The sequence below is a fragment of the Cervus canadensis genome, chromosome 13 (assembly GCF_019320065.1).
Source record: "Cervus canadensis isolate Bull #8, Minnesota chromosome 13, ASM1932006v1, whole genome shotgun sequence".
Classification (NCBI taxonomy): domain Eukaryota; kingdom Metazoa; phylum Chordata; class Mammalia; order Artiodactyla; family Cervidae; genus Cervus; species Cervus canadensis.
In genome coordinates, this window is record NC_057398.1 from 48,040,825 (window position 1) to 48,053,305 (window position 12,481).

Consider the following 12,481-nt stretch of genomic DNA (forward strand, 5'->3'; position numbering starts at 1 on the left):
GACATGGATATGGATATATCTCTTTCTCAGTGTTATGTATGAGATATATAGAGAGAAGATAAATATAGATAGGTATATGTATATATGTGTATATGTATATACATACACACATACATATATAAAAATAGACTCCTAATCCCCATCATTTTCTTTTACCCCCTTTATTTTAGGCATAAAAATAAGACAATATTATATATCTGTCTCATAAGGAAAATGAAAGCTCCATAAAGGCAAGGATTTTCTGTGTCTTGTTCAATAATACTGTGTCAGGGAGATGGGAGGGAGATTCTGGAGGGAGGGGACATGGGTACACCTATGGCTGATGTTTGACAGAAAACAAAATTCTGTAAAGCAATTATCTTTCAATTAAAAATAAATAAAGTGGCAAAAAAAAAAAAAATACTGTGTCAGAGTCAAGAAAAGTCCTGGCATCAGCACTACTATTTGCTGAGTAAATTAATAGATGAATGAGTGATCAAGTCCTTCAAGTCTTAACTCATTGGTCTCAACTGCAACTGCTTTTTTTTCCATACAATTAATTTTTTTAAGATCTTAATTTTTAAAGCAGTTATAAGTTCACAGCAAATTGAGAGGGAAGTACATAAAGTTCCCATGTATCCTCTGCCCCTACGCACATATAGCCTCCTCTGTTACCAACATCCCCAGCACAGTGGCGCATGTGTTAAAACTGATGAACTTATGTTGACACAACATTATTACCCAAAGCCCACAGTGTACACTAGGGTTCACTCTTGGTGTTGAAAATCCTTTGTAATAGGGGTTGGAAGGTTATTTTTATATATGTATAAAATATCATTTTCATTTTTTCATATGAATTCATCAATCTGTTTACATTCAGCTTCTTTTCATTCCTCTAAAATGACAAGTTTTTTCCTACTTCAAAGCCTTTACATTCACAGTTCCTTTCACTTAAAAAAAATCTGTTCATGGCTAATTGATGTCAATGTATGGCAAAAACCACTACAATAGTGTAAAGTAATTAGCCTCCAATTAAAATAAATTAATTAATTAAAAAAAAAATCTGTTCCCAGACATTTCCAAAACTAGGTACTTTTAGATTCCAGGCCAGATGTCACCTCTACAGGAAGTCCCTCTGTAACCACCCATGTAATGGCAAGTTAATACTCGGCCAAATCATACTCACTTATATTAATACAATCATGGCATTTGTGACTGCCTCCTCACTCCTATAAACTTTATAAAAGCCAGGGCCTTGTTTACTTGGTCATTGCTAACTGCCCACCACCTTAATCCCAATTTAGAACAGTGACTAGCTAGCAGGTACTCAATAAATATCTGTTGGATAAACTCTGGAAGAATGGAGGATCCTGACATAGCTATATAAGAAGAGAGACAGGAAGGAGATGCCAACATAGGTAAGCTACATTCCCTGTCCAACAGAGCAGGAAGTTAATAGTTAATACCTACACTGGTGAATCAAAAAATATTACTATGTCTCACTTGTACATGGAGTCAGAAAAAAAAAAACAAAAAACTAATAGATACAGAGAACAGACAGGTAGGTATTTACCAGAGGCAGGAGACCAGGGAGGAGGTAAAGATGGTCAAGTGATACAAATTTCCAATTTATAAGAATTAAATAATCCCTGGGATGTAACGTACAGGATGGTGACTATAGTTAACAACACTGTATTGTATATCTGAAAGTGATAAAAGAATAGATCTTAAATGTTCTCATCCCAATAAAAAACATTATAATTACATGTGGTAATGGATGTTAACTAAACTTATCCTGATGATCTATCAAATATACACTTATCAAATCATTATGTTGTACATCTAAAATTAACACAGCATTAAATGTTATTTATATTTCCATTAAAAAGAAATATTACTACAGACATTATTTAGAGATGCTGTAATTTTTAAAATCTAATTCAACAATTATCACTAATGAAAGGTATTCATTCATTCATTCATTCATTCACTCAACAAATTATACTACATCTGCAGAATACAAACTAGTTTCAGGGGGTTAGGAAAAGAAGGGAGTGACACTTAATCCAAGTTCTAAAGGATAAATAGAAATTCAGTAGCTAGGGGGAGACTTCTGGTCTAGGTCCAGGAACTTAAACAGCCAAAGGTCCTGAAGTAAAAACACAGTAAAGTCTGCAAGTTTGAATTTCATCCTGAGGAAAAGGAGGGCCAGGGTCTAAAACTGGCGAGTGAGAGATTATGCTGGCGTTTCCCTGGTGACTCAGAGAGTAAAGAATCTGCTTGCAATGCAGGAGTCCCAGGTTTGATCCCTTGGTTGGGAAGATCCCCTGGAGAACGGATTGGCTACCCACTCCAATACTCTCGCCTGGAGAATTCCATGGACAGAGGAGCCTGGCAGGCTGCAGTCCATGAGGTCATGAAGAGTCCACTTCGCAAAGACACAACTGAGCAACTAACACTTTCCCTAGAAAAAAATAATCACTCTGGTTCCTGTGTAGAAAATAGAAGCTGGCAAGAGATTAAAGACTGCAGCTAACCTTGGAAAAGAGATCATGGTAACGTGCACAAGGGTAGTTGTAGAGAAGCTAGAGAGAAGTGAGCCAATGCAGACCTTCAGGTGGTAGAATTAGCAGAACATGGTAGTGAATGGGATGTGGGGTCAAGAAGAATGTAAATCAGAGATGATGACACCATGGCACCTGGGACTGCTAAGTGGTTGGTGAGATTATTTACTAATGTTCAAAACCACAGAGTAAAGCAGGTTTGGGGGAAGATAATGCACTCAGGTATAGATACACAAGACTTGAGACACCAAGTGAGGTTCCCGTGAGATGTGGGTCTGGTGCTTGGAGAAAGGAAGAGGCTGGAGATGGAGTCCTGAGAAAAATTAACACACAGATGCCAGTTGAAGCCACGGGAGTAGAGGGGATCATTCCACGGGCAAACATAAAGTGAGATGAGAAAAGCTCAAGCCTGCAGAATGCTGTAGAAATCTGAAGTTAAACACGATCAAATAATTTTAACCTTGATACAGTATTCCCTTTTTGTTCACAATTAGACATGAAGCCAACTTCTCTACAGAGCACCCAGTGTATATCCTAGCAGCCTGAAGCCCAGTCTGGCTTTCTTCATTACCATCATTTTGGGTTTGACAACTCATTAAATCACCCTGCTAAGTGCTCACTAATGTGGGATTCATCAAAAATGAATCAAATCATTCCACAACTAAACATCAAATGCAAACTCAAAAATATAATTCACATTTTTAAAGAGCTCTATAATTACCAACATAAAATAGAGCCTCTTCCTGCTAATATAGTACTTTTAAAAAGTAGATAAACTGCTTTGATGTGGTGCCTAGCTGCTTATTTTGCTCGGCACTTAATTCAATTAGAAATGTACATATTGTGAATCAAATTAAATCTATCAGAGATGAAGTAATAATTGGTGAACCTGTCTGAAACTGGTTTATTTGCTATCAATATTACAAATTTTGAGAATTTTTGTAAGAAAACTTAGCCTGCTCCTCCTCTTTGACTCATAACCATCAGTGATATTCTGATTACACCAATATAAATATAAAACTGGATCCCATATATAAGCCACAACCCATCTATTACAATATCTGACACCCCATAACAGAGTCTACACAGAAGAATATAAACATTTTTGTGCATAGCAGTAAATATGTACATATGTGTATACTATGTATGAAACACATACTAACAGTTTTAGCGTATATTCTCCACTCACAAAACAAAGAGATTACCTCTGAAAAACAGAAGTAGGAATGGGGGAAGAACACTGGAGGAAGACTTTTTACTCTGTATTAATCTATAGTATGTTAACTTTTATAATGCAAATGCATCCTGGTTTCACTTATGTTTAAAAATGAGGTGTGAAAACTGATGCCACTGATATATTTCTTATGGACTCAGGGGACATTACACCCAGTAACACCTCGGCCTCCTGTGGACAACTCACTGATGCAATGGCCCCACACCTCAAATGCTAAGCTGGTGAACAAAAGTCATGTCCCCCCCGGGTAAACGTATTATAGATTTTATGTTATGAATTCACATCTTCTCTATCAATTTCCATTCCAAGTGCTCTTGTTCATTACAGTTCATAGTTCAGTTTGTCAGTTTAATTTTGTGCTCCTTTGTAGGTATCCACAATAATTACAGTGTTTAATGCTGTACCTTAAGGGTGAGTTTAACAGAGCAGTTTAAATGCATATGTTCCGGCCATCCTCTGACTCCCACACCAGCTTTGGGCACACACTCCGTCCCCCACCCCTCACACACAAACATATGCACTAACTGTGTTATAGATGGTATCTTTCATCTTACTAGCTATTTTCCCATTACCTTCTACAGTATCTGACGATGACATTATTATTAATGCTACAGTAAACAGCTAATATATGTGGTAAAAATACACGCACTGTAATGAATCAAAATGACAAACCTACCCACCAGACTGCCTCTACTCATTCTAATCAGATAATGGGTTTTGCTTTTTTGTTTCTCGAGTGTACTATAAAAGGAGGGTGTAGCACTGGGGAAAACATTCATAAAAACAAGGGAAAATAAAAGTAAATGTTCAGGTCATTGAGAACACAAAGGAAGCTTATCGAGAAAATCTGTATCAAGTAACAGGATAATTCATTTGTTCTATATGGAGTCTTCTTAACTTGAAGTTCCCTGAAACATGCAGCTCAGTTTCACGTGAATAAAATATCTAAACCATCACCATGGACAGTCTTTCTACAATTTATCTTGCAGAAAAGGGGTGGGTTTGTTTTCATATTTTGCTTTTTGTTGCTATTATTGCTCATGATCTTATACAACTCTGGCATCTTTAAAATTCTGATAGAATTTTTGGTTTACAAAATGAGGTATAGCACATTCAATTGATTTTCATGTTCCTTATTTTTATTAGGAAAATGTTATTTCTAACCTATTTCTTGTATTTTTTTTTTTTGTTTGCATTCCTTGGGGATGTACTCATAAGGATGTACATCCTTATTAAAAATAAAATAAAGGTCAGGGATAAAAAGGAGATTACAATAGAAAATGGAAAGCTACAGCTAATCAGAATGTTAGAGCAAGAATGAAATTTAGGGTTAGAAGAGACGTTAAGAGTTTGGATTCTGACTACCTGGATTCATTTAACAAACTGCAGAGCCTACAAACTATAGAATGTCTGGCAGGCTGCTTGCTATTCTACACCTCAGTTTCCTTAATAGTAAAATAAGCATAATAATAATAGTTAGTCCTTTGAAGATTCTTGTTAAGAATAAATAGAATACAATAGGGCAAGGCATATAGTAGATGTCTAATACTATGAGCTCTTACTAGTAGTACAAAACAGGAAACTAAGGCCCAGAGAGATTAAGTGTTTCCTCTGAGATAATTTAATTGGACTGACGGCAGAATATTATTAAAATGGGTCCTCTAATTTTTTTATGTTTCAGTTTCTTTTCCATTTAGAACATACTCTATTTGTAGTCTGGAGAAATTACTTTCAAAGTAAAAAGTGATATAGCAAAAATCCTTCAGATAAGCACAGCCTAGATTTAAAAGGAGGAAAAGAGGAATTTTCACATGTGTGTGTGTATGTATGCATGTGTGTACATGTATGCATGTACACATACACATACACGCACACACCAAAATAAGAAGCAAAATGTATGGATGGAAGGTGGGTGACAAGTGACACAAACACAAAACCTCCAATTAAGACTTTTTATTATGACACAATTCATTAGAGCATAATTACATTTCTTATTAAGTGATTAATCATAAGGTTAGAAGAAAAGGTCGTGTTGAATGTTAATTATACATCCTTTAAAGAATTTCAAAGATGTGAACAGCAGTACTCTCACAGACTGTCAGTTGTTGCAAATTAAAGGCACTAGGCATTATCTTTAAAAATACAAACTATATATATCCTTTTACTAATCAATATAATGTGGAAGACTCTGTCCTACAATTAATTTGCACAAGTGTGCAAAAATGTGCACAAAAGGATGTTTATTGGTATACTCCCGGCAATACCAAATATTGGGGAAAAAATCATACATTCATTAGTGGGGAAATTATGATTGTGGTACATCCATGTAATAGAGTAAACAAAATGATAACAAAAGTTGTTCTAGATAGATTATTCAATGAAAAGACAAATCAAAGTATACAAGAATCTGTGCCAGAATAACCTGTATCTGCTTTTTAAAACAAAAGATAAAGATACATGACTGTGTTTGCACAAAAAATGCTTCAAAGTTACACAAGAAACTTAACAGCGGTTAGCTCTGGTAAATGGGATTAAGGTCAAGAAGACAAGAAGATGGAGAGGAGTGAACATTTAACTTTTCTTCAGTGACATACGAGCTTCCCAGATGGCTCAGCTGGTAAAGCACCTTCCTGCCAACGCAGGAGATGCAGGTTTGATCCCTGCATCAGAAAGATCCAGGGAAGATCCCTGGGTTGGGAGAAAGACATGGCAACCTGCTCCAGTATTCTTGCCTGGAAAATTCCATGGACAAAGGATCCTGGTGGGCTACAGTTCACAAGGTCACAAAGAGTCAGACACATATATATACACACATATACATGTATATATTTATATACTATATAGAGTTTATATATTATATATATAATTTTTGCATATACATATATGATTTTTAAGTTGAAAGAAAACAACGTTACAAGAAATAAAAGCTTATGAAGAAACAGTTCAACAGGCATTAACGGAGAACAAATTTAAGAGTAGAGAACTTATATACAGCAGAATTCTTACCTGACACTTAGCACTACAGTATTTGGCGATTCGGCATTGAGAGCATCGCATCAGCTTTTCCTTCCTGTTAAAGAATAAAACTAAAGTTAAAAAATAAAGTTCACATTAGGAAGTGAATGAGAATCATATATGGCTGAGGAAAGAAAGAAAATGTAGTCATCATGCTGACACCAAGATGTTCCACTCACTCCATCTGTATAGTCCATGAGACTTAGATTTTCACAGTGGTGAACTTCTTCTTTCAGTGTGAGACTAGTGACTTTTTTAAAAAAACTAGTGTTCTTTTTTAAAAATTGTGGTAAAATATATGCAACATAAAATGTGCCACTTTAACTATTTTTCTTTTTTTTTTGGTTTTTTTTTTGTATTTATTATTATTTTTTTTTTATTAGTTGGAGGCTAATTACTTCAAAAATTTCAGTGGGTTTTGTCATACATTGATATGAATCAGCCATAGATTTACACATATTCCCCAGTGCATAGTTTTAGTGGCATTAAGAACATTCACATTGTTGTCTAACAATCTCCACCACTAATGTTCTTTTTAACATAAATTTAATGAAAATACAGAGATTCCCACTTAGGCAAAAAAATCACTTTAATAGAGTTTTTAATCTCTGCATACAAAATTCAGAATCCAGTCTATCAACTAACTCAAAGTATCCTATGCCTTTCAAATATAAAAACTGTCCAAGTTTTAATTTATCATGTAGGTTAGTTGTAATGTACTCTTTCTAGGAAATGATTTTTAATTTCCATTAAATTCAATTACTACTTTCAACATGCTAAATTGAGATACACCAAAGTTATGTCCCCCTAGGTCGCCTGAGGAAGAAAAAAGTCAAAACAAAGAAATACTTTATTATAAAATGAAACAATAAATTTGATGATGAGACTCATACTGACAAATAATAGACAGGACTGTGTGTGCATGCTAAGTCACTTCAGTCGTGTCTGACTCTTCACAGCCCTATGGACTGTAGCCTGCCAAGCTCCTCTGCCCATGGGATTCTTCAGGCAAGAATACTGGGATGGGTTGCCATTTCCTTCTCCAGAGGATCTTCCCAACCCAGGATCAAACCCCTGCCTCCTGCAGCTCCTGCACTGACGGCAGATTCTTTACCCCTAAGCCACCAGGGAAGCCCACATTATAAAATAAAACCAATAAATCTGATGATGCAATTCACAGTGATAAATAACAGACAGGACTATAGATACTTTCAAGGTGGCCAAGAGCATTAAAAGTCAAACTATAATACTAATATCAGTAATGAAATAAGAAGAAATCTTTCTAAGCACTTCTGATGTGCCAGGTATGGTTCAAACTTCTTTGTATCTATTGACTCACTTCAGACAATTCTGTAAGCAAACAGTTTTATTATGCTCATTTAAGAGATACTTCAACACATTTTCAAGAGATAAGAAGTAGATGACTAAGGAAACACACCATAAAGTGCGATGCGGCAGGTGACACTGAAAGGTTAAGAACAAAAACCACAGAGAATCAAAACATGAATATATCAGGTACCTCACTCACAGGAGAACACAGATAGGAGCATATAATACTGGGAGAGGTTAAAGGTCTAAATAAAGCAAAGTCAAACACCTCCTTCCCCCAAGTGTAGATTTACAGCTGTCAGATATCAACATCCCAAACAACAACCCAAATCCAAACAATATGGCCTTAAAGTCCTTGTTTTTAATGACCATACTCCACTACCACTATTAGACAAAACTGGATCAAAGCAAAATCCACCCATGGGCAATTGATGAGACACGCTTCAAATAAAAGAACACACAAATTTGGGATGAGAAGAATATGATGGGCAAATAGTAACATTAATATTAAAATTTAATTAATACTAATAGAAAAAAGCCTGTGTTACTATATCAGTATCAGAAAAAAAAAAGACGTTAAGGTTAAAAGTATTACTAGAGATGAATAAGTCAATACACAAAGATTAAGAGATTCCAACCACCAGGTAATAGTACCCAGCAAAAAGTGTACCCAGTCTAAAAATACGTAAAGTAAAAGTAATAGATCTAAGATAAAAATGAGGAATACATAATAAATTAATACAAGTAAAGCCTTTAAAATAGTACCTGGAATATACTAAGTACCATACCAGTATATCACCATAACAGTTATCACTATAACAAGTCTTTTTCAGGAAGTCATAGATCAAGCAGATAAAGAAGGAGGAGCTCTACAATTTATTTGATTTCATGTAACACACAGAACCTTGCACCTTTTATATGCATGTGTATTCACACACTCTCCTCAGGCACTCACTGGCCTTTTACAACATACGCCCACGTACTAGGCCACAGAGCAAATCTCAAAAATTACAAAGAATCAATAATATATATATATATACATATATATATATATATAAAACTATCTCCAACAATAAAAGAATTAGATTAGAAATCAGCATCAAAAATCAAGCCAGTAAAATCTCATATTTATGGAAATTTAAAAGCTTACCTCTATATAATTCAACAAAGAAGAATTGTCATGAAAATTAGAAAATAGATTACATAATTTAAAAAAAAACTCAAAATGTAATCTAAAGTAATACTAAAAGGAACATTTATAGCTTTAAATGCTTACATTGATTGCAGTGGTATAACTTTTTAATCTCTTTAACGCTCCTTGTAAAAAAAAAAAAAAAAAGACAGAGTAAGTAGGAAATAGGAAAAACTAACCATCACTCCCCAACCTGGAAAGGTACAACAAAACCAAAAGTATTATCAGAAAAAAAACACTACAGGCTTCAAGAATTAATTAAATCAGTATATTTGTGGGAGAAAACAAAGGCAACTTCCAACAGACTTGAAAACAGAAGTTCTAAACTGCAAAAGATATCCGGCAGAAAGTCTGTCAAGCCAACTGGAGAACTGCCACCAAAATTGGGAGAGAATGCTTTCAGCAAGAACACTCCTAAGGACAAGGTCCCAGGGGCGCTTCTGAATCCTGCCTTTCCTTAGACCTGGCTCCTCAGATTTCTCCTCGTTTCCTTTTTTCTTGTCTAAGTTGCTCAGAGGTTATTTCTGCTGCCTGCAAATAAAGATCCCCAACTATATAAAATGTTTTGTCTCAATTTTTAAAAATAACAAGCAGAATCAAAACACCCAGGAAGGTCAGTGGTGAACCTGGTAGCAGGTATTAAAGTCTCACCTCCCCTCTCCATAGCTTTCAACCACAGACTTTTATGAATTTTAGCATAGACAAAATGAATAGCAGGATGATTCAAAGTACTTGGATAATTTAGTTGCCATTTGATGCATAAAGAAAAATTCTTTAATATGAGTTATTTAAATGTTTGGGGTTATTTTTACACATCATATAACTATATAAATAAACTTAACTTCTCAAGTTTCAAAAAAAATAAAAAACAAAAACAAACAGTCAACTGAATCCAAGAGAAAAGTTGTGTCTTTGATTAGAGGAACCAGTGAGCCTTTGAAGAGTTACTGTTTTTCTCTGTTGGGTAAGGTTCAGAGTAATAGCATACTAGGAAGGTTTCCCTACAGAGAAAAAACCTGGGCAGCAGAGGGAGAGAAAAATAAGCATTAGAAACACAGCCTCCAGACAGTTCAAGAAAACATTCTCTTTCTCTTAAAAATCAACATATCATTTCTAATTGAAAAATTCATATTTTTCTTTAAAAAATCAGAAATGTACAGGTCAAATAAAAAGCAGCATTAATTAGAAGCCCCTAAATAAAAAGGATCACCTATTCTAGGCAGTTCCAGAGGCTAAAACAAGAAATACTGAATGGAAGGTAGAGACAGGCAGATTTTGTCTAAAGGTAAAGATCTTTGTGGCAACAGCTCAAAATTCAAAAGAAATGCCCTGAGACAGTGGAGTTCTCAGTCTTCTGACATGTTCAAGGAGAATCTGGTACGTACATTTACAGACATGATGTAAAGGAAATTCTAGCACTGCAAAGGAACAGGAGTTAAGTTTCCTTCTAATTCCAAATTAATTGGTTCTCCTCCTCTTGTATAAGCAACAAATATAAACTAAATTTGAAGACAAAATTTGGGAATAGTATAAGGCCAAATATGATAATCTCAGAGGAGTACAGAAGTGAGGAAAACAGCTTTCACAGACTACACAAACATCCTGTTTGCAAACTGATTATTTCAAGAGTGCATCTAGAACTAGAATTTCTGAATAAAAAAGAATCTAAAGAAACAGGTTAGGAATGTATCAGTAACAGCAAACTGATTAATTTTTATCTATTCTTCCCCTCAAGAGACAAATAATAGTATGCTAGAGAAGATATATTATTGTATACTAAAATAAATGGAAGTTTTAGATCCCACTGCAAAAAAGCAAAAAGGGATCCCTTATCACTTGTTCATATAAACTCAGATATGTTATTGAACACAAAGTCAACTCAGAGAAACTTCTCAGCTTGCTCAGTGCCCCAGAGAAAGTGATTCATGGAGCATAAGTGAAGTCCTCTCTTCCAAGTAAAAGTTGGCTCATAATTAATTTCTCCAATAGCCTATGTAACTGAAGTATGGAAAAGAAATAAAAGTCAGGCAAAATTAATTGTTCTTCTAGTATACAAGTTAAAAATTTATACTGTTGACTCCTAAACAATGCAGGGTGTAGGGGTGTTGACCCTACGTGGAGGCGAATATCTGTTTGTAACTTAATAGTGTGGCCCATGTATCCAAGGTTCTCTATCAACAGATTCAGCCAAACTCAGACCATGTAACACTGTAGAGTGTATTTAGTAAAGGAAAAAAAAAAAAAACCTCTGCGTATGAGTGGACCTATACAGTTTAAACCTGCGTTATTCAAGGGTCAACAAGGGTCAGCTGTATGTGGATATAGAGGAAACCGGTGTCTCTAAGAAATGAAACAAATAAATTGGAAGACTGAGATTGACCTATATACACTACTATATAAAAAATAGATAACTAATAAGGATCTGAATTAAATTCACCCATTCTCATCCATTTTAGTTCACTGATTCCTAATATGTCGATGTTTACTTTTGCCATCTCCTGTGTGACCATGTCCAATTTACCTTGACTCATGGACCTAACATTCCAGGTTCCTACGCAATACTGTTCGTTACAGCGTTGGATTTTAGTTTCATCACCAGACACATCCACAACTGAGTGTCATTTCTGCTTTGGCCAAGCCATTTCAGTATTTCCAGAGTTATTAGTACTTGTCCTCCATTCTTTCCCAGTAGCATATTGGGCACCTTCCAACCTGGGGGGCTCATCTTTTTGTGTCATATCTTTTTGCCTTTTTACACAGTTAATGGGGTTTTCGCAGCAAAAATACTAGAGTGGTTTGCCATTCCCTCCTCCAGTGGACCATGTTTTCTCCTAACTGTCCACTATGACCCATCATGTTGGGTGGCCCTACAAGGCATGACTCATAGCTTCCTTGAGTTATGCAAGCTCCTTCACCATGACAAGGCAGTGATCCATGAAGGGTGAATTTAATTCAGATAACCACTGTATCTACTACTGTGGTCAAGAATCACATAGAATAAATGGAGTAGCCCTTATAATCAACAATAAAAAAATCAAGAATACGAAATGCAGTACTTGGGTGCAACCTCAAAAAAAACCAGAATGATTTCGGTTTGTTTCCAAGGCAAACCATTCAAATCACAATAAATCAAATCTATGCCTCAACAACTGATGTCAAAGAAGCTGA

The 12,481-nt window shown here is 35.3% G+C and overlaps 1 protein-coding gene across 1 annotated transcript in view; it reads right to left on the reverse strand.

The window, feature by feature from the left end:
* The window catches only part of SMYD3 (SET and MYND domain containing 3), a 726,401-nt gene that overhangs the window by 566,456 nt on the left and 147,464 nt on the right, over positions 1 to 12,481 (reverse strand). The window contains exon 2 of the mRNA XM_043485558.1: positions 6,784 to 6,847. Coding sequence (XP_043341493.1) covers positions 6,784 to 6,847 — 64 coding nt within the window. The remainder of the gene's footprint in view (positions 1 to 6,783; positions 6,848 to 12,481) is intronic.